This window comes from Bos taurus, chromosome 2 (assembly GCF_002263795.3).
Source record: "Bos taurus isolate L1 Dominette 01449 registration number 42190680 breed Hereford chromosome 2, ARS-UCD2.0, whole genome shotgun sequence".
Taxonomy (NCBI): Eukaryota; Metazoa; Chordata; class Mammalia; order Artiodactyla; family Bovidae; genus Bos; species Bos taurus.
The window spans coordinates 73094962-73117205 of NC_037329.1; the positions used below are offsets into that span (position 1 = coordinate 73094962).

Genomic DNA, 22244 nt, shown 5'->3' on the forward strand with positions numbered 1-22244 from the left:
CCGCTGAAAACAACTGATATCATATGCATGTAAGAGATCATCCATTTTATTTCATTTTTTGATCATGTACTCTCATTAAGGAGAGGCCATTATGGTTTAAAACAAAAGTCAGCATGGGCCTGTTTGCCCTTTACAAGACACAAGGCCTAGTTTGCATCTTGGTTCTGCCAAAAGCTGACACGTGTGCATCACCTGACAAAGGACGGGAACTCCTGGAACCTCTTCCTCACCTGGGAACACTTCTGTTGACCACTGTCAGCTTATCTGGTCCTTGACAATTAGGTTGACTGCCAGCAGCTAATCTGGTCTTTACAATGTTTCAAAAGAGTTATTTTAAATGCAAAGTGTTTTGTTCAAATGTGAGTGATGATGATCACCATCAGGCCACTGAGCCAGACGTTAGAAGTATACGTTAGGGGTTTGCACACACACCTATCGCTTATACCCCTGTGTTTTGCTAGGACTGCTGGGTGGAGACATGCCTGGACAGAGCAGCAGCCTCAGCCTCGCTGAGCCTGCAGTCGGGCGGGAATCTGAGGAGGCCAGACCGTCTGTGTTCAGAAGCAGTCACGTAACTGCTGAACAGAAAAAACACCACAATTTAGGGTCTGATTCTTGCTGTGAATATAAGAACTGTTCTAATCACAATTCCTTTAATCCATGAGTGTGCTCACGAGAGTCACACAGGAGCCAAGACTGAACTGACCACGTGGTTTATGTCTCACTTAGGGGTCAAACCCATTATCTATCACATCAAGTTTTGTAAACCTCTAAATAAAACGGTTGCTGTCCATAGTGAACTTTACTGGAAGGGTGGCACTGAAATCATTTTCTTTTAGGACAGCTCCACCCACCTCCCCACTCTCTGGTGGCCTCTCGATACTCAAAGGACTGGGAGTAACAGATACCGGGACAGTTCAACAAGTGACTGGACAATGCGTGGTCTGTCCACCATCTACACACAAGTCCGAGCCCAGAAACACGTGTTCTGAGACAGGCCTGAGGAGCGGGAACCCCAGCAGAGTGAGTTTCTCACATCCAGGAGTTGGTGGAGCAGGCAGAGCTGCTACCAGGTCCCAGAGCCCGCAGAGTGGAGCGCATTGCCAGGGGAGGGGGGACACTCACACGTGCCAGTCTCGCCTAACTCCCCTGGGGACAACATGTGATGACAGCTACCAAGGAAAGCGGGGCTTTGAGTTGAGGGCTGGCCGAGGGCATCCCTGGTCCTGACTGCAGGGGGAGGGTGTGGCGCGCTGGACAGCAGTTGAGAGCCCAGCTGGGGGAACCTGCAGGTGCACTGGCTCTCCACCGCAGCTCAGACATCAGGACGGACGCAGGGGTGTGCACCCTGGACCCGGCTCACCTCCTTGTGGGAGTCTTTGTGGGCTTCCAGTGTCTTCATGATCGTCAGCTCCGCGTAGTTTTTAAACCTCGCTGGCTGGTTTCTCAGGATTTCCCGCAACACTCTGAGAGCCAATGCTCGGATGGAATGCTGGGGCGAGAGGAAAGAAGACATGAGCAAACAGCTCCGGCGCCTCCCTGCGCACACGGTCAGCAGGGCCCGACACCAGGTCCCAGGCCTGGGCTTTCTTGGCACCTGCAGGCACTGCGATACGTATTCCAGGCTGAATGCAAACAGGGTCCCCAGACAGCCAGCTCCATGAGGACAGGTGCGGTGCCTCTGGGGACATCCTGGGACCCAGCACCTAAGAGAGACCCCAGGACGGCTTCCCACATAAGCCAAATTAGGCCCGCATGAGGATGATTAAGTTCATATCAATCTCCCAGGGTTTTTCAGGGTTTCTGAGAGTTAGGTACATATTTGTAAAATACATAAAAGAACAGATGAAGAGGACCTACACATCTCATCAACCTGCCCTGGCAGACAGTGGACTTTCCTGCCAGGACAGTGGAGATCTGTCGATACTCCTGACCTTTGAGGTGAGCAGGTCATGGGGGAGGGGAACCTGTGCAGAGCTGCTTAAAGCTCGAGTCATGCGTCTGGAGGAAAGCCATTCCAAACAGACGCCTAATCTCAACAAAAGAGGATGGAGTTTACACCAAATAGAGCCAAACGGTACATCCTGATTCCCTGTCACTCACCTGTACAAGCCACACGCTCACACACCATCCCCTGCCCTTTCCCTGACATTGCCGCTCTCCCGACAAAGCCCAACCAGTACAAGGACTCCAGGAGCCAATACGTACTTTGTTTTAAGAAAAACGAAGACAGATCTTTCATCACCGTCCTTCCACCTTTATTCGCCCTACGCCAAACCACTCAATCTAAGCAGCAGAGAGCCAGTGGAGTCATTATGACATTCACCAGCCTATGCTCACCTGCCTTCCATTAAACTCACCATCAATGTGACCCTGGCATGACCTCGACCCTCGGCCATGGCCAACTTCCTCAAAATCTGCCTGGTCCTGTCCCTGAGCTGCTCACCACACTTACTGCACTTGTGTTTCTGCTGGCCTACACGAAGCCCAGAGCACAGAGATCGATTCTTACTTCTAGAGGTTAATTCAGGGAAGTCTCAACAGTCATTCCTGCTGCCACACAAGAGAGCAGCCACACTGGGTCGGGGTGGGTGGAGGGGAGGTGGCCTCTGATCAGGGTGCTCACCCCTGGAAGGGTCATCTAAGAGGTACCACATGCAGATGACGAACCAGGCCGGGTGCAAACACCTAGTTCGTCATGTTCAAATGTCACAGTGTGGAGAAGGCTTTCTATTTTAAAAATAACAATGGAGGGTAACAGAAAATAGTTATAATCTCTGCTTTTGGAATCTGTTGCTGGAACCACTAACACATGCAACGGTGAACCAAGAGGGAGCCCCAGGGAAGGCAGCATTTAGTGGGTCTTCCAAAAACAAACGTCTCATTTCTCAACTGCATAGAACCATAAAGAAAACCCCTAAGAAAAAAATCCCATTATTAAAAAAAAAAAACAACTTCACATTCTACATTAACGAAGTCTTAAGACATTTTGTGAAAGTGACCTGAAGCAGGAACAAGTTTCCCTCAACGACTACAAACCCTATTACAGAAAACCCCGCATTGAAGCCAGGACAGGGCTTGTCCCCAGTAAGAACACCACCTTACTAACCGAGGCTCAGAAAACCTGAGAACTGTCTGGGTGTCAACAGGAAGCATAGCACAGAGAGTGGAGAGGAGCCAGGGCCCTGGGATGAGAGGCGTGGCACAGAGAGTGGAGGGGAGCCGGGGCCCCGGGACGGAAGGCATGGCACAGAGTGGAGGGGAGCCGGGGCCCCGGGACGGGAGGCGTGGCACAGAGTGGAGGGGAGCCGTGGCTCCAGGACAGACAGGAAGGCGGGCAGCTCACATCCTTGTCCCCGAGTGTCTCGAGCAGCAACAGCAGGATGGTCTTGAAGTGCTCCTCCCAGACGCCCAGGCTGTCCTCACGCGTGATCTTGAGCAACTCCAGCAATGCGCCCTTCCGCTCCTCCACCCGCTCGTTGTGGTTGGACAGCTCCTTCAGGAGGTCTGCCACCAGGTCCGAGTGGTCAATGGGCACTTGGGGGACACAAGACAGATGCTCAGCCCTGTTAACAGGACCCCGCCCTGCTCTCCAGCCTCTGGGAGGTCCCCACTGGCCCACACCACGCCCTGTGGCACTGGCCTCACTCTACACCCTCAGCAGGTACCCTCACCAGCTCAATGGTGAAAACAGACGTGAAAAGAGGCATCTAGGACGCAGGGACCAACAGGCAGTGCCTCTCTCTACTCGGCCTGACTTTTTTACCCTCCTATTTCAGACAAACAGGAAAAACCCCCCAAAACCCCTCCTGGACTGTCTTCTTCCCAGCTCTACTCCCTGCACCTGGCCTCAGCCAGGCTCCAGCAGGGACACCCTCACTACCCTCAGAGCCCCTTAGCACAGTTTCCTCAAGGCCCTCCACCACCACATCTGATTCGTCAATATTCATTCCCTGCTTCAGTGTCCAGAGCGTAAACACACATGGATCACAGCGTCCAGGCAACCCACAGACTAGCTATTCACAGACCGCAAAGTCTGCCGACATCATGCAGTGTAACGCCTGTCGGGACTTGACCACGGTCTGTACAGCAGAGGAACATATCCTTTCTCTTTACATGTTTTTTTTAAGAGACCTCAATACACTTAAATACTCACTTTAAATAGAATGGATGAAACACAAAGACAAACCATTAGAAACCTAAACTTGTACTCTTCTTAAGCTTCTAACCTTCTAAGACTGAAGAACAAACACCAAGGAAGTTGATGTCTTAAAGAACCCTCTCGTCTCTCCCCTGCTATCCCACCTTTTCCTTTAAGCCTTTAAGTGTACAGTTGGTGGATAACTATAGCCGACATCCTCGTCTCGTCTGTCTTAAATAAGACTGACAACTGGGTAAGTTAAACACTGTATCAATCCTATGAGTAATGAGGGGAAAAGGTCCACGGCTCCCAGAAAGTACAAATCCAAATAAGCCCTCCACTGCTAGCCTCCTGCCCAGCAGACAGCTGGGTAGACTGAGCTGCTCCCCACCAGTGAGTAGCAATCCACAGGCCAAGGGGCCACACTCTCACGTCCCTGAAGCTACCTGTGCTTTCAGACAGTTTTCCCATCACTGCTTGGCACACGGACAGCACCGTTTTCTTCCTTTCCTGCTCCCCTCCCCTCCAATTCAGCATCCACTGGTAACACAGCCCTCTCCTCTATGTCTGCCACCACAATGGGTCGGTTTCCCCTTAAAGGAAAGGGGAAAGGCATTCAGCTCTGGGGCCAGGGGCTGTGTCTCATTTCTGTGTCTTTGGCAAGCCACACCCTTCTTGACACACAGTAGGCCTTCGCTGAATGCTAACTGCTTAGAATTCTGATTTAAGGTTCTAACTGAAGTCTTCATTCAAAATTGAAAAACAACATAAAATAACAGGCTTGGAAACAAAGTATACATATATAAAACTTTAAAAAACTAATTAAAATTAACTAAAACATATGAACATGACAGTGAGGTGAAAAAAGGAAAAGTTAGGTTCTAAGTAAAATGACTATCCTATCAACACATACTCACTCACTTGTTACTCAATAATGGTCTTAACACAAGAGTCAGAAAAATACCCAGAGCAGTTCTGTTCTGTATCAAGTATGTTCTACTTGGGGCAAGTAACTCTCCCTTTCTGAACCTCAGTTTCCTACTTGGAACAATGGGAAGGATCCCTCTATCTCAGCAGCCAGCACATAGCCAGCAGGGCCCCAGGGCACATTAGATCCCTTCCCCAACCGCAGGTCCAGTAACGCGAGAGACCAGCAGGCAGTCTCCTTGCAGGGCTCTGGGACGTCTGGCCACAGCCCAGGATGGGGACATGCCCACCAGAAGCCAAACGGTCAGTGTCCCCATTGCCTATGCCCGTGCTCATCACCACCAGCTTGAGGCCTGATTCTTCACAAAGCCTTCCCCATAGGCCCTCCACGTGCCCCCTGCTCCTGGGCACACGACAGGACCTCAGACGAGCAGAGCAAGGCAGGCCTCTCTGCTCCATCCCACATGCTGTGTGTGCCCAGAGCTATCCTGCCAGGGGCATCAAGCTGGGAGAGACTCACCATCTCGTAGTTGCTCCATGTCGTCGTCGAACACGGCCTCCTTCAGGGCTGTCTTGTCATAGGCGCTGATGGTGTCCGAGTAGGGGTAGGGGCTGTAGTCACGCGCCCGTGGCCCTGGGAAGGCGCGAGGGGGCTGGGTGTTGAGGAGGGAGGTCTTGTTGTCCAGAGCCGTCCGGCCTCCTTCCACCACCTCGCTGCCGCCCCGGCCCTCGGTGGCAGGGGAGGCGATGCCACCGTCACGGGATACCTGGGGCACAGCACACTCTCAGTTCCTTTGTCTAAATCTTCACAAGTATTAGCAGAGCCAGAAATTTCTCACTTGAAATCTGGCTGCTGATACAAGTACAGTTGTTAGTGTTTCAATTTGTAAATATCTAACTCCTAAGTGACCTCCAAAGGGACAGAACATACTTATGTTTTCATCTTAACCATTCCTTAGTTCACACAGAATGTCTGTTTTCCTTGGTACTGGATGACTAATTCGACAAATATTTTTGAGATTAGCGCCACGAACTTCTGAGGAGCCCCTGGAGAAGGCAAGCTGTATACCTGAAACCCCCAGTTCTCAAGGAACCTCAGAGGCCAACACCCCAGTGGAATACTTTTACCACCACCAGGAAGAGTTTTCTCTCACTGACACCCTGACATACCACCATGGATGGATGCTCCCCTGATGACCCTCTGGAGACTATTACCAAAATGCAGGTCTGTGTACCTGATGTACAGTGAGGCCAAACACCACCAAAATGTTAGGGTCTGGAGCAGAGAAAGGTTTACCGCAGGGCCAAGCAAGGAGATGGGTGGCTCCTGCCTTAAAAACCCCTGAGACTTCCCAAAGCTTTCAGCAAATCTCTTTTCTAGGGAAGATGAGGGAGGGGCGTGGTTAGTTATTGCAAACTTGTTGGGGTTAAATCCTTTTTCTTGAGATCAGGTCATGTAATGATGTTCCTGTAAATCTCCACCAAGTGAATGTTATTGGTTTTTTGTTTTTTAATTTAATATTTATTTATTTGGCCACATCGGGTCCTAGTTGTGGCATGCAGCATCTTTAGTTCAAACATTCTAACTCTTAGTTCCCTGTTCCCTTAGTTCCCTAGCTTAGTTCCCTTAGTTCCTTATTCTCTGTTCTGACAAAAAAGGGTGAGGTCCCAAGGGACAACTTTCATCCTCTGAGGTCCAGATCCTGCTAAGAGACAGAACTCAGCTGACGGCTCCCTCAGGCTGAGGTCCTCAGACTCTGTCCAGCTGTCATCACTGAGGGAGCCAGGTGCCGAGGACCCAACTGGCCCTGAAGCCCCTCAGGTCGCCCAGATGCTGGGGCCCAGGTCCTACAGACTGCGTCCTATACAGATGTCCACTGGCATCAGGTCACAGAGGCGGGGATGGGGAGAGGTTCATGGCTGCCTCAAGCCAGTGGGTGGCCTTGGTGAGGGCTCTGGAGCCCTGCAGGACACAGTCCCCAGCATGTCCCCTGGGTGCCCCCACTCTCTAGCTCACCTCACGGCCAGGTGAGCTGGACAGCCCTGGACGGGGAAGGCCGGAATCCACTCTCCACCTGCCCATTACCATTCCGCTGACCACTGGCTGAATGGGCCACTGAAGGTCACTCATTGACAGTTCCTTGCTTGGGGGAGGGGCCTACTGTAGCACTGACCAATGGCTCAGCAACCATTAGCGGCCTCGCAGTAAGTGCTGCCTGGTAACGGGGTACAGGTAGCAGGGCATAGCAAACGGCCATGGGCTAGGGGCTGTGCACGACCCCACTGTTATTAGAGTGCCACCACCCGCGAGTCCCCTGATATATTCCCTACAGTGATGAGATCTCTACCTACAGAGAACTCAGCATCCCCCAGGCAGATAGCTCTTCCCTCAGGTGTTTCTGACTCTCAGAGCTGGTCTTTATGCTGGTCAAAGAACAGTTCTTTAATATTTTCTGAAAATGTTTTCCTAATATATTTCTGAGTTTTGTGTAAAACTAATTAAAGCTCTGGTCCCCTGGCCCTTGTGTCATGTTTCTGACCGGCTCCATTCTCAGGGGGTCCCTTCTTCTGAGTACGCTGGCCTATCCGGCACCCTTTACAGGTTAGCAGAGAAAGTGTGGCTGACTGCAGTGGAAAGAGCAAAATGGTCACTTTCCTCAAGTCAGATGTGTGACTACAGAACAGTGGAGGAAACATTTCCAGGCAGCCACACCCCACTGGTGATTCCTATGGCAAAATTTTTATTTGTGCTTGTCGGTAAGATACATCTCTCTCATTTTATGCCTATGCATTTGTGGATTTTTTTTTAATTGTAGTAAAAAAAACCACACAAAAACTGTGTGTGTATGTATATATGACATATATGTCAAATCATTTAAATTAGTTAATTCATTAAGTGTCTAACTTAGTAACATTAAATACATTCACAATGGTGTGTAAGCATTACCACTGTGTCATATTTTAGGCAAAACTTTTTTCATCTTACCCAACCAAAACTCTGTTACCATTAATAACTCCCTGGCCCTTCCAGCCCTGTAGTCTCTGTTCTACTGTCTGTCTTTATGAATTTGACTACTCTAGGGACCTCATGTAAGTGGAATCACACGGTATTTGTCTTTCTCTACCTGGCTTATTTCACTTAGCAAGACGTTTTCAAGGTCCATTCATGTTCTAACACATACATAGTATTATGTTCCTTTTTATGGCTGAACAATACTGCAGTACATATTGCATTTTGTTTATCCATTTATTTGTTGATGGATACTTGGATTGCTTCCACCTTTGTGCTACTATGACTAACATCATTCTGAATACTGGTGCACAAATGTCTGTTCATGTTTTTGCTTTCAATTCCTTTAGATATACACCTGGTAGAACCAATGCTAGGATGCACTGGTTCTTACACACCCTGCCCAAAAGATCTTGTCCTAACATAATTAAGATAAAAAAGAATTTATAAATATATGCATAGAAGACTGAACAGGAGTTTTCTCGTGGTATAAGATGTTTCATAGATAATTTTTTTTAAAAATTATTTTATTTTAGCTGTGCCAGGTCTTAGTTGTGGCATGCGGGGTCTCATTCCCTGACCAGGGATTGAACCCAGGCCCCCTGCACTGGCAGCACAGAGTGTTAGCCACTGTTCCACCAGAGAAGTCCCAGATAATTTTTGTCTCTTTGTAACTCTCAAAAGTAAAACATACATTATTAATATAATGAAAAAATTATTTATAAAAGGGTTTTAAAAACTTCAGACAATAAAAAAAGAAAGTGAAAAACTCCTAACACTAATCACGTTTAAGAACAAAATCTAACTTTCTTAACTTGGGACATTATATCAATTTGATACCCTTTTGGCTGGATGTCCTTCCTGAAAGTTCCCCTCATATTCCATGATGCCACACTCCCCTCCGCTAATCTTTGGTCCTTCTTGACTCCTTTTCTTCTGTCTTTCCCTTAGTGTTGATGCTCCTTAGGATTTTGTCCTTCCTTCCACTTGGCTGACTTCACTTGCTTTTCTTTAGTTACCAGCAGGCAACTAGTCAATGTCTCTCAAACCTCCACCACCAGCCCAAATCACCAGCCTCAACGCCAGACTGGTATGTCTGAAAGCCTAATGGCTGTTTGCGTCAACGTTTCATCATGTTCCCACCCCCCATATTATCTCACTGAATTGCAGCAGCATGTCCTCAACAGTCCTTGCCAGAGACTCTGGCTCTTCTATTTCTGCTCATGAGCTACCCAACTCAACTTCCTCTGGAGTCATGTTCCATCTTAGGGTCTCAGCAATCCTTCTAAAATGTATGTGTGACCATGCCACTTCCCTGGTTAAAAATCCTTCAGAGATTCTTCAGTCAACTCCAGAGAAGCCTGTGCAGCTCCTTCTCCCCCATCCAGGGCACGCCCGCCATGTTCACTGCCGCCACCCCCCAGGGGACATCCTCCTGTGTCCACCCCCATCCTCCTGCCTCCTCACAGACTTCTCTAGGACTACGACAAGCACCTCACAGTCTTCATGCTCAGAAGGTGACATCATCTCCTCTGCAGATTCATCCGGAGCACCCAGACTGGCCCTGATCGCTCCTCCCCCAGGACAGTTTGCTGCCACCCTGCCTGCCTCTACAGGAGACTGCAGCTCCTGGAGCACCACACTGGCGTCGGGTGCAGGCGCACTGTTTTTATCACATCAGAGGAACATAAACATGTCCAGGATAATGGAAGCCAACTGAGAAAAAGGGCATTTAACATTCTTCACAAGATAGCTGCGGGCTACACTGCAATTTCACAAAGCTGCCCTGGGCCTCTTAAAATCATACTATTCTAACTATGAGATAAAAATAACGTTGGGGTTCAGTAATCCCAGTGCTCAGTGTTCAGGATTATCCCTGGATGGACACAGAGGTCCCTACCGCTCCAGGTGGTGACTATACACAGCCCTCCCTCTGTCAGCCTGTGGATACTCACAATATCGCAGTCCTTTCTGCCATCTCTTTTAATGGGCTCATTCAGATCCTCTTGGCTTCGAAAACTAAACTTTTCAATGGCTTCTGTCACTCCACGCAAAGAACTATAGATTTCTTCAGAGTTCAGGTTTTCAGTATCATAGTCCAGCATGCTATAGATCAAAAATATTTTATTCCTTAAATTGAGGCACACACATAAAATTGGGGTATGGGTAAAAATTACTTCTAATAATTTACAGAATAAGATATAATTATAGTTTCTTTAGGTGATTTGGAATAATAAGGAGACATCTTTTGTTAGAGCACCACCACCGGACAACTTAATTACACATCTTCCTCGTCAGATCTGGCCCCAAACACACGACATCAGCACTCAATAAGAGCCAGTGCAGTGGGAAAACAGCAACCACGAGAATGCAAGAACTCAAAGAGTGACAACCAGTGATGATGCATGAGGTAATGGACGTGGAAAAATAACTTTCATACCTTGAAGATGGAAAAAAGTAGTTTGGTTGTTACTGGTCTCAAATGTACAAATAAATGAAAAGAAAGCTAGTGTTACAGACAAATTTTAAAGGAGCGAAGCACACGACTGTACAAGGCTGGATTTTGCTTACCAGTATCTGAAACCTGTAAAAATGAAACCCCAGAGCAGAGAATGACTCAAAGTCAGATCCACCAATGCACTCCTGACACCCTTCCATCTAACCCAGGAATTTGCTTGCACAACCAAACTCTTCTAGATGCAGACTCTGGGAGTTTTACAACAAAAGCAGATCTTATAAAGATGAGTCACACTTCCAGATGAACACCTAAAAGCACTTCAGAAAGTAAGAAATATCTGTCCCTTACAGAAAAATGACATCAGCTCTTGTCCATGGAGACATCTAGCACAGCAAAACACAGAATAAGGCAAAAATCCTCCTGGGATAATGCAGTGTACAATAGAGTGCCCTTTAGATGTTTGCAAAGTACACTGAGAGAGACGGAAGAGCCTAAGAACAAAACCATCACCTTCCCTCCCTGCAAATAATTCAAGGGAGCCAGGCCGAAAAACTGTTACTTAAACATCACTTGTCCCAAGAAAGTATTCAAGAAAAGATCAGATAAGTTGGTCTAAATTTGAAGAAAGTCTTGAGTTACAACTGAGAATTGCCAGGGACATTAAAAGAATCCTTGAAAGTGAAAGTCACTCAGTCATGTCCGACTCTTTGCGACCCCATGGATTGTGTCCATGGAATTCTCCAGGCCAAAATAATGGAGTGGGTAGTCTTTCCCTTCTCCAGGGGATCCTTCCCAACCCAGGGATTGAACCCAGGTCTCCCGCATTGCAGGTGGATTCTTTACCAGCTGAGCCACAAGGGAAGTCCAAAGAGAATCCTTGGCTGTATATAAATAAACATTCAATGGCATTCATTATTAAGGACTAAAGAACAGCAATCTCTCTGTTCTTCAGAAGAGAAATAACTGAAACCAGTCATCCACTGGTGGGAACCACTCCTCCCCCAAGAGCAATACACCCAGACTTGTACATTCTGTTAGGAAGAAAGTTTCCTGTAACTTAAACACAAACCATGTTTACCAACCTTCCCCTCAATACACACACTTTTTTGTTGTTGCTGTTGTCTAAGGTTTGGGCAGATGAACAATACTTGAACAGTTCTCACTTGAATTAGCCAGACCTCTACTGGCTGGAAGTTGTAATGACCTGAGTGGTTTCTAAGACTGGATGGGTCCTGCGAGAGCACAAGATCTGAATTCACTCTCTGAGATGAATTTACTGTCTTTGCAACCTTCTGGCCCAGGCAGCAGGCATCCTTCTTTTCTGATGAATGAAAGAAAACACCCTAACTGTACTTGGAGAGTTCACAAAAACACATGCCAACTCAAAGACTGGCTCTGGCATCAAACAAAAAGAAACGTGAACTTCAACACATTTATAGTTAAGACTCCATGTACACATTGACAGGAGGTGGAATCAAAAACTTGAACAGAATTCAAGATTTCAACCCCTTCTAAGTTCATAAGGTTATCTAAGGCAATATTGCTTTAATGTGAAGGGAGTACGACTGTAGAGCACAGGGGCTCCCTGACACCATCCACCCCTCCTTCTAAAACACCACAACACTAGCTTATGTGTGAGCAAAGGCATTTATACATCTGGCCAGTACACTATGTTTTATAAATAAAGACTGAATATGACTTAAACAAAAAAATATGTATATAAGATGTCAAAAGATGCCTTAAAATACTTTTAACAACAACAATCAAAAAAAATAACACAGCCCATGCAAAAGGAACAAACATGGGAAGAATGCAGGGATGGACAGGAGGAAGTCTGGGGAACGTTCAGCTTTTAAGGGATGTCACAATATTATTCTCCATGTCGCTTCAGAAGATGCTGGCTTTCACGTAGTTCACCCCATTATTTTTAACCTGAACTTCCTTAAAAATAATTCATTTGAGTCATATAACTTTAGCATGATAGTAGCCTCTTTTTTTAAAATATGAAAATAAAGGATTCTGCCAGTTAATGGTCCTCATTCTTACTTTCAATTAATAAACCAACTCGGACTTCCAATTTTGGAGAACCTGTGCACAGCCAAGTACAATCTGCGGTGACACTTCTTTTAGACTCACTAGCTTGAGTTTTGAAGTATCTCCTTGGTATGAAGTGGAAACTGTGAGCTCCAGGTGAGAGACAGGATTATTTTCCTCTAAAGGGAAACATATAAGGCTGCTTTCCTTGCCATTTCACGTCCTGGCAATTGTGTTTCTTCAAGTCAATACCCACGAGCCCTTACTGCGTGGGGAAGAAGGAACCCTCTGTGGATGCTGTCATCAGGGAATCACAGGTGGTATGACCCCAACAAGTAGTACATGTAAGGGGACAGCAAGAGGGATGCAGCAGCTTTACTTAGAAAACACTGGGGCAGTAACCCCCAGTCTGTCACCTGCCCCCACATTCTGTCTTGTTTTAGCTTGGAGGTATAATCCCTTAGGTCAAAGGCCAGGTCTTAGTCATCTATAAACACTGTGATTAGACTCCAGAAAGATTTTCATAGGGTTCTTTAGATTAGGAAAAGTTGCTCAGTCAGTCAGTATTCACGGATCCGAGGTCTGGCCAAGGCACTAGATACCAGGCAGAATAAAGTTCTGGACTCACCCTGCTGAGAAGGATGCAGAGCGTAGGTGGGGGCGGGGCACATGAAATTGGGTCGCCAAGAAAAGAGAAGCTGGGACAGAAGTGTGCCTTCTGAGACGTTCTTCTTTGTCATGTGTAGGAAAGAGATACCAGGTATGGAATAAGGATAACTGTTTCTGTTCATGACATCAATAGGGTTTTGGCAAAGAGACAGACTTCCTCTTTCTTAGTTTGATGTAACAGACAGGTTTTCTAAGTGTCAGTGTCTCTGGTCCACTCTCTCTCCCTCCAACATTAACAGAAGTTATAGCCATTTATGAAGCATTAGCTAAAGCACTGGGTACTTGTTTGTGTACCCAAGTGTGAAAAGTGATTCAGGAACAGATGTCCTCTGGAGGGCGGTCTTCATGGCTAGATGGGAAGATTGATTGCCTGGGGGTGAAGCTTGGTGCCCAGTAAGGCACACAGGTCAGTATACTGGGAGACAGTCAATAAACTGGTCTTACACTTCGAGGCATGACCAACCTTTAACAAACGGCAGTGACGTGCTTTATTTGCACTGAGGACGGCAGCTGCCTCACTGTCCACATGCCCCTGCCCGTCCCTGTGCATCTGTATGTCATCACAGGGGCACCTGCACACTTGAGGGGTTACTTTCAGAGCTGCGAGAGTTTCAAAAGGAAAATGCTGTTAAAATATTTAGCTGACTTGTTTACTTGTTCACTATGCTGAGCATACAAAGGTAAGAATGTAAATCTTCTGTGAAATCTCCAAGGCATTCGAAAATAACACATTTCTTTTCTGTTTTGTCTTAACCCTGTCCTGTCACAGAGGCAAGACTCATCTCACATAGCACAGAGGGAACAGGCTGCCCTGTACTCTGCTCATGTATCAGGAGCCAACAGGGAAGGGATTCTCTGATCTTTCGACCTTTACAAAAAGCACCTAGAGACCCTCAAACAGGTAACTACAGAAATACATGGACCCTCCCTTCATACCATGGATTCCCCATCTGATCTGTCGCATTCCACTGGCAGCCTGTGGGGACCCCACAGCTCTCCTGCTTGGAGCAGCCCCTTTAATGAGCTATAATAGGGAGCGACTTCTTGGGGCTGCTTTTCTGGATCTCAGTCTTCAGACTATTACCACATGCAGGACAGCAGGAAAGACATCCCACACCACTGAGAGCAGGACCGAGGCCACAAGTGCAATGTGGGAAGGAGCAGGCCCATGCAGCCGGCTGGGGACACAGTGCACCGCTGGGTGGTGCAGGCACCTTTAGGAGGCTGAGCACTGCCCTGGGCTGAGGGCTTGCAAGTGAAGATGCTGATGAATGTGGTCAGGTGATGCAACAGTTCCTTGCCCTAGGGGCAAAGTAGAAGCCATCCTCATGAGGTCTGACCGAGGTCACGCACCTGCTCACACTTCTCACCAAGGCTCTACCCTGCTGGTCTCGGCCGGAGGCGGCGGAGAGGCTTCCCCAGAGACCTGAGACGACCTTGGAAGTGCAATAATATTGTGACACCTCAGACAAGTGGGACAGGTGGCTTGTTACCTGGGAGAGTAAGAGCGCCTGAGAGTCTTGTGGGAGGGAGCGGTGGGGATGGAGTTAGGCTGAGGAAAGGGAGGTGGGTGCCTCGACAGCCCATCGGCATTGCAACCCCATAACCGACTGCAGTGATCAGAAGAGGAGAGTCAGAAAGAGACACAGAACAGGCAAAGGGGGCAGGGAGGCACTATACTCTACATGTCCTACAGTCTCATCCCTTTGGGACAAGGTTCTACCCAAATTTACACTTCACCATTCAGAAGAAAAGGACCAACTTTATTTTACAATTTGGTCCTCCATCAAGACTTCTCATTCTTTCCTCACTCAGTTCTGTATTTACATTTTTAAATCACATGAGATTCCAAGTATATAGGAGTGTGTGTGTGTGTGTGTAAAGGAACTTATAAATGCTTACATGCAAAAAAACCACAGATGTTTACTTTCAGATAATGCAATCAATTATTTTAGACGAAACCCAAAGAAGAACTATGGGCCTGAATCAAACAGGACCAAGGGAACCATAGCAGAGTCTCAGAGACTGTACCACCCACCAGAACACTCAGGCAGGGAACACCATGCTTCCCCACTGGGACCCTCAGATGGGGTCCAGAGGTGCCACGAGTAACTTCCCCCTAAGAGAACAGCACCGCGAGAGAACGGGGGAGCACAACCCACTGGCTGGCTCAGGCAGGAGGGACAGAAAACCTAAGCCCCCTGCTCGTGTGACCTGATAAGACGTTTAAAGTGCATCTGAGCACAGGTACTCCTCACTCAGCAAGTGACCTGGGCATGCAGAGGCCCCGCCTGAGTTCTAGCATCTGCTGCAATTCAGTAGACCCAGGAAGATGGGAAAGGTGTGAACCGAACTGCCTGTAGGTGTGATAGGAGGCCACGGGGTGGGGCCAGAGGACTAGGGCAGCATTTTCAGAGCAGCACACCCGCCCTGGCACTTATCACAGTTCAGGAGCAGTGGTCCAAGGCTCGTCTCCAGCTGAGGACAGTGGTGGCCCCACGTCATAAGGAAACCAAGGTGTGGAGGGAGCGGCCACTGGAGCACAGAAGGGCCCTAAAGGCATCCCCCAGGCCACACACTGAGTCAGGGACACAAGAGGACATAGACGACCCCCTCAAGCTGGAGTTCTGCCCATAGGGTTTTATCAAGCAGATGCCCCAGCACCTCAACGTGGGAGGGGGTCTCCAGGCTGATCCCCACTTTGAGTCGGTGCACACTCCTCATCATCTGATGGACTGAGTGTAAAATCTGCCTGAAACTACCTCTTATTGCTGGTTACCAGATGTTACCTACTTAGCATCTTAAGGCATTTTCACTGAGAGCGCACAGCAGACTCAAATAAGGACAGCCACGCGCTTTTTCTATCTTAAAGGGAACAGACTTCACGTAATTGCTGAAGCCCCTAGCAACTCTTTTTCATTTAACATCAATCCCACTAAATGGAGCTAAAATGTAAACATATATTTAATTTATGGAACACTTCAGACCATAAGTCTTCTCTCCAAAGACCCAGCAGTGTCTGTCTGCTCAATGGGAATAAACAATAATTCTTCCTTCTCACAGAAAAGGATAACCGATGGATGGAATTTCCACAGAAGGTTGACCTGTTAGCTGTGGCTTCTCTAATGTTATCTACCAGGTTGATAAAAATGACTTTCTCACTAGCAATTAAAAAAAAAAAAAAAAAAAAAACTCAAACGTGTCATCATGTTAGACTATCTTCTTATTAGCATCATAATCTGAGGGTAGAACTTTGGGGCTTAAAAAAGCTTCATTTTGATACTCGAAATTGACTTAAAATGAAGAATTGGCAAGAACTCTTCCGTTTAAGAACAAAAAACTAACATCAAATGGTCAAGATAATTCAAAAGAACAGCAGAATAGAAAAATACATGTTTCAAGAGCACTACTCAAAAAAATAACCAGATTTATATCTGGTGGTATTTGTCCATCGCCTACTTACAATGTGGTGACCTAATACATTGTCCTAATTAGTGCAAGAGTTCATTTCTTTCATAAATTTCCTGGTAGAAAGTATGCATCCTATTTGAATATTTCCTATGATATGATGACATGAGGCAGCTTTTTCTACTTCTGGACAGTTTTAGCTGTGAGAAAAATGATTTTTCCCAATGAGTTCAAGTTGGCTTAGGTCATTCTGGCTAGTTACACACTGACTGGGGCATATTCTGTTTAAAAAGAAAGACAGAAACTACATAACTAAGTAATTTCTTACAGAACAATTTGTTGGTAAGAAAATATTTCAGCCTCACTTGGACTTTTTAATACTGAAAAAAAAAACTTCTTATTTCTTACACTCACCTGGTAACCCTAACAGTAAAAATTTAGATCAGGCTAGTTAAGAATGAATGGTGACCTGGAAAAATAAATTAGAGTTTTAAAATAATTTGGAGATCCATGAAATTTAAAAATACCTAGCCAATTCTTAGCTCTCATGGCTTATACTAGCAGCTCCCCCACCCCCAATCTTTCACTTAAACTATCAGCACATATAATAACAAAATATTTAATCTGAAATTTATCCTTTATTACATAAAGAATGTGCAACCTTATTAGTGAAATAACTAAAAAGTAAGTATGAACTGAGTATTATGGAAGAACAGATTTGTCAATGTTTCAGAAGTATCACTTCTAAACAAAAGCAACAATTTATAGAGAATACAAGTTTTCCACAAATTTTCTCCTACGAAGGAAGAGAATTCTATGATTTTACTGCCAACTCTGGGGTTATTTAAGACAAACCATTTATTTAGATACAGATAAAAAGTTGGCTGAGTCTCAGTCATACTTGGGAAAAGTAAGACATGTTTTCATTACTTTCTGGTCCCAACTGTTTAATTAGATTAGCCTGCTGAAATCATGACCACACAGACCAAATTTGGAAACACAATGTTACTTCGGTCTACCTAAATACAGTGCCAGGGGGACCTCAGGCAATATAAACACTGAGATACTATAAGTATACAAAATATTTCGCTTCTCTAAGAGAAAAATACAAATCTGACATTTTCTAAAATATTTATATGATAACTTGAGAAACTGAACAGAACTTCAGCAGTAAGGACAGCAGAGTTTGGAAGACTCTCGAGCATCAAAAAAATCTAAACTTAAAGGTACTTCCATATTGTTATCTTCCAACTAAAGAGGTAACTCTTAAAGGGGGATGGTATACTTGTAAGATTTTCCTCTAATTTTAAGATCCTGGCATCAGCAACCCAAAGTCCTAATGTCATGAAACAAACACACATGTGTGACCCTTCCACGACCAGGTACTGGCTCTTTCCTAAAAACTGCAGCCTACAGGGCCACCATGAATGAGACCATGAGAAACTTCAACACAGTCCAGGCGGTCACGAAAACCATCACACAGAGACTTCTAAAGGCTCTGGTCAGATGCAAATGTTATCTAAAGAACTTGAGGCAAAGTATCTTCTCAAGTCACTGCCTCAGACTCTGTAAGGCCGATGTTCACATGGCCCCAACAGGAGTCTGAAAATGTTGATCCATTTTTAGTTCCCAGGCTCTTAATCCCTCCTCAGAGCAGCATTCTACTTCAACCATGAGCCTAGGATGAAAGCAACCATGCTTGGAACGGCCACTTGGCTGGAAACTACCCCAGACTCTGGACAATTATAAAGGATTTTACTTAGATGGTCAAATACCTTAAGGTGCTGCTATTGCTCACACAACAGCTAAAGAGCTTCTATGTTAAACAGGACTAAATATAACTTTTGGTTTAAAAATTTTTAAGGTACTAGAAAGTGTTTAGAGCTAGAAGAACTCTCAGAGACCATTCAGCAGAAACTGCTCATTTTGCCACAGAAGTTAACTGCTTTGCCCAAAATCAATTACACAGTTAAGATATGGGTGAAGACTAGGACCTGTGGGCTCCTGGTACCCATACACTTTTTGGTATTAAGCTCAGTCTATAATCTGAAAATTAGCTAGAAGAGACATGGGGGTGCTTTAGTGTCTTCACTGTTGAAACTGCTTTACCTTGGAGATAGGCCACCATGGGAGCAGTTGGTGGGTGAGGTCAGGGGGCTGGTCCGGCTGCTGGGGTGTCTGGAGGGAGTCCGGCCAATGGTGTTGCTTGGAGAGCCCTGAGTGAAGGCAGAAGAGCTCCATCACTCAAGAGATAAATATAGAACACAGTTCCACTTGCCCCTGGCCTTGGAACCCACATGTAAATAAATGGACATATTTTGCATAATCAAGGTGATTTTTTTGCAGAAAAGTTCATTTTTTAAGTGCATATGAACCGAAAATCGGTAACTGTCCTATAGGCAATCCCGAAGCTGAGTGACTGCTGTCAGCTGTGCTAGAGTAACAGACACAATTCAGCATTTGCATCTTTACAGAGTGAAAAAAACTAAGTTCCTCAATAACTGCCTGAATGACTTCATAGACGTTTAACTAAACAACCTGACTTGACAGAAAGGCCATGTTTAAATACCAGATTCATTCACTGGGAATACAGCAGGATCAGACATGGCCCCCACACTCTGGCTGCCCATGATCTATTGCAAGAGAACAGGAAAACTGGCTATTCCATTAGAGCAGGTTCTAGATGAGGAGTAAGTGGTGGTTACCAACTGTGACCAAAGCACTCACCACACTGGTGTTACTGGAATTCTTGAGGTGGTTATGCAGGAGTTTGGTGGCACCATCCTGGAATGTTTTTGGCAAGGCACCAAGTAACATGGTAAATTCAGGAGTGTTCAATTCAAACAGAGAGATGAGCACAATTTGTGCTGCCTAGAAACAGAAGAAACGATTAATTTGTGTTACGTGCAATTGCCTATCTTGGTCAAAATGCTCATTAAAATTGTTTATTTATTTATTTTGGCCAAGCCACATGACTTGCAGGATCTTATAATAGTTCCCCAACCAGGGACTGAATCCAGGTCCTTGGCAGTGAAAGCTCTGAGTCCTAACCACTGGACCACCAGGGAAGTTCTAAAATTATTTTTAAAAGAAAACTGCTTTGTATGAGTAAATAATAACATTTGTGCCACACACACACACAAAAAAAGGCAAAAAGCACCTAGAGAAAACACTATAATTGATGGTAATCAATTATAAATAGCCTAATTTTGATATGGAAAATAAGCCCTGGTTTCGCTGAACACACTGGCCTTAGTTTCCCACAGGATGTTAACAGTAAACTCCTGCAACTTCTCTGTTTCCAGGACTAGGGTCAAACAATCAAAAAATCTGAAAAGGCTTAAGACTGGTCACCCTAGTAAGTCAGAATCAGATGAGGCTCCCAGTATACCCTGCAAAGAACAAGTTTCTAAACAAGCCTCCACGGCTTTGTCTTATAAAACTACTTTTCCCAGTAAGTAAGAAAAATTAGAAAAAAAGAGAGTTCAGGTACATCTGAAAAACTCCTACTTTTACATCTGTGCATTGAGGACAGAGACAGTCTTTGCAGAGCAAACCAGATTTACTCCTCTGCCTTTTGGAAACTGTTCTACTTTTCTTGACTAGAGAGACAACACATGCAGGATGACTCAAGGTTGCTAGCAGCCATGTGGGGACGAGCAAGCGGCTAGAGCAACAGCACTCAAGTGGAACCCTGGCTTCCCTAGTAGGTTACATGTCTGCTATTAGCGTAATGCCTGCGGAATCAGTCACAAGTGTTCTGACTTGGAAAAACTATGCCAAAAGAAAACTTTAGGAAGTACTAACTGGCGTTTCTTACAATTTTCTAAGAGTCTAAAGAAAGGAAAATGCTATATGAAAATCTTTTAATAATTTATATTTCTAAAGATTGTAATATTTAGGATTGAAGCAATTATTCTAAATATTTTTCCACTATATAGAATATTACATAAAAACATGATTGCTGAGATTTTTTGCAAATAAACTCCAAAAAAAATTTCAATGATTTTATAATGTTAAAATTAATTTTAGGTCCAGTTAAGACAAAACTACTATTTTGTGCCTGGAGAAGGAAAAAAAAAATCCAAATACCCATATGCATTTAACCAAAATTAAAAATTAAAAATCAGTAGAATAACATTTTTTACACAATTGAAAATTTTCTTTTATAATGTCTTTAAGCACAACATTGGGCAAAAGCATCTTACTTTTTCTCTTGACTTCTAAACATGGTCCTTTATATCCTTTCCATTAAAATTAAATTGGAAGGGCCAGTGTCCTTTTATGACACAGACAAAAAATATTATTATTGATTGAACTGAAATAAACATTTCTGCATTATTAAAACAGTTTTAAGAAACCATTATCTGAAGAACTCCATTTCACCATCAACTTAATGTACTGTTAGTATGATTTGTATAAAGGCAAATTACCCAAATCATGCAAAGTAACCTGTGCATGACTGTAGTAACTGTGCAAAGTAAAAAGTAGTACAAGTAAAAAAAACATGCAAGTAAAAAGTCTTACTGATGCTAGGAAAAAAATGCATACAGAAAACACTGCACTTCAAAGAGAAGCAAAGAAGCAGACTTGAGTTTTGGCAGGGAAAAATCAATATCACCAATTAAATTAAGACAGTTTAGGCACTTCTATTTTGTTTACTGCAAATGGCATTAGAAAACTATAAAATGCATCATTACATTTTTTAATAGTACGTTTTTACATGGAATGGGCCACTGTCTTTAGACCTAATTTCTCCCCAGAATGACAAGATAAAACTTACTTGGGGTTTTTCACAAAGCAAATTATGAAACTGGTGGAGTCTTTTAGGAAAAAGAAAGCTGCAAGGTGACAGGCCTAGAAATTGTGCTAATTCAGGCTACTTGACATTAGTGCCTTCCGTCACATGGGAAAACAAAGAGCAGCAGACTTCAACTTCTACCCACTGAAGAGCCTTCCCTCAATAACCTGAAGGTGAATTTCCATGAGAAATCAAATAGAAAGACAAGGAATTCTGAAAATAATTCAGTGGACAGATGGTATATGGTTTTATAAACATAAAATGAATATAATTTATTTTTGCACTTTCCAAAATATAAATTATAAATGATTTCATACAGCTTTAAAGCTGTTTTCAAAGTAAAATCTTTTTTCTGAGATCCATGCTCCAGAAATGGATAGAAAGTATCATTTAAATGTTATTTTTAAAAGATTTCACATCAAAGTTCTAAAAGAAATGAGACTGTTACGACCCTAAAATATTTTACCTACAACTCTGTATCAGTGAGGAGTCAATACCAGAACACTCAGGCAAGGATAAAAACTGGGTTATATTTGTCATCATCATCAATATGCTCCTCCCTGCAGGAATAATTCCAAACATGGGGATGGGTTGGAGAAATTTGGAGCTTCCCTGATAGCTTAGTTGGAAAAGAATCCGCCTGCAATGCAGGAGACCTGGGTTCGATCCCTGGGTTAGGAAGATCCCCTGGAGAAGGGAAAGGGTACCCACTCCAGTATTCTGGCCTGGAGAATTTCATGGAGAAATTCATTTTAAACAGCCTGGGCCAGACCTCATGATCAATGATGAGTCAAAA

At 44.8% G+C, this 22244-nt stretch overlaps 1 protein-coding gene across 19 annotated transcripts in view; it reads right to left on the reverse strand.

Moving 5' to 3' along the window:
* CLASP1 (cytoplasmic linker associated protein 1) overlaps positions 1-22244 on the reverse strand; it is a 272989-nt gene that overhangs the window by 22954 nt on the left and 227791 nt on the right. For all 19 annotated transcript variants that reach the window (NM_001191492.1, XM_059874741.1, XM_059874722.1 and 16 more), the window contains 6 exon segments: positions 1364-1492; positions 3347-3537; positions 5589-5835; positions 10034-10184; positions 18757-18863; positions 19375-19518. In NM_001191492.1, coding sequence (NP_001178421.1) covers positions 1364-1492; positions 3347-3537; positions 5589-5835; positions 10034-10184; positions 18757-18863; positions 19375-19518 — 969 coding nt within the window.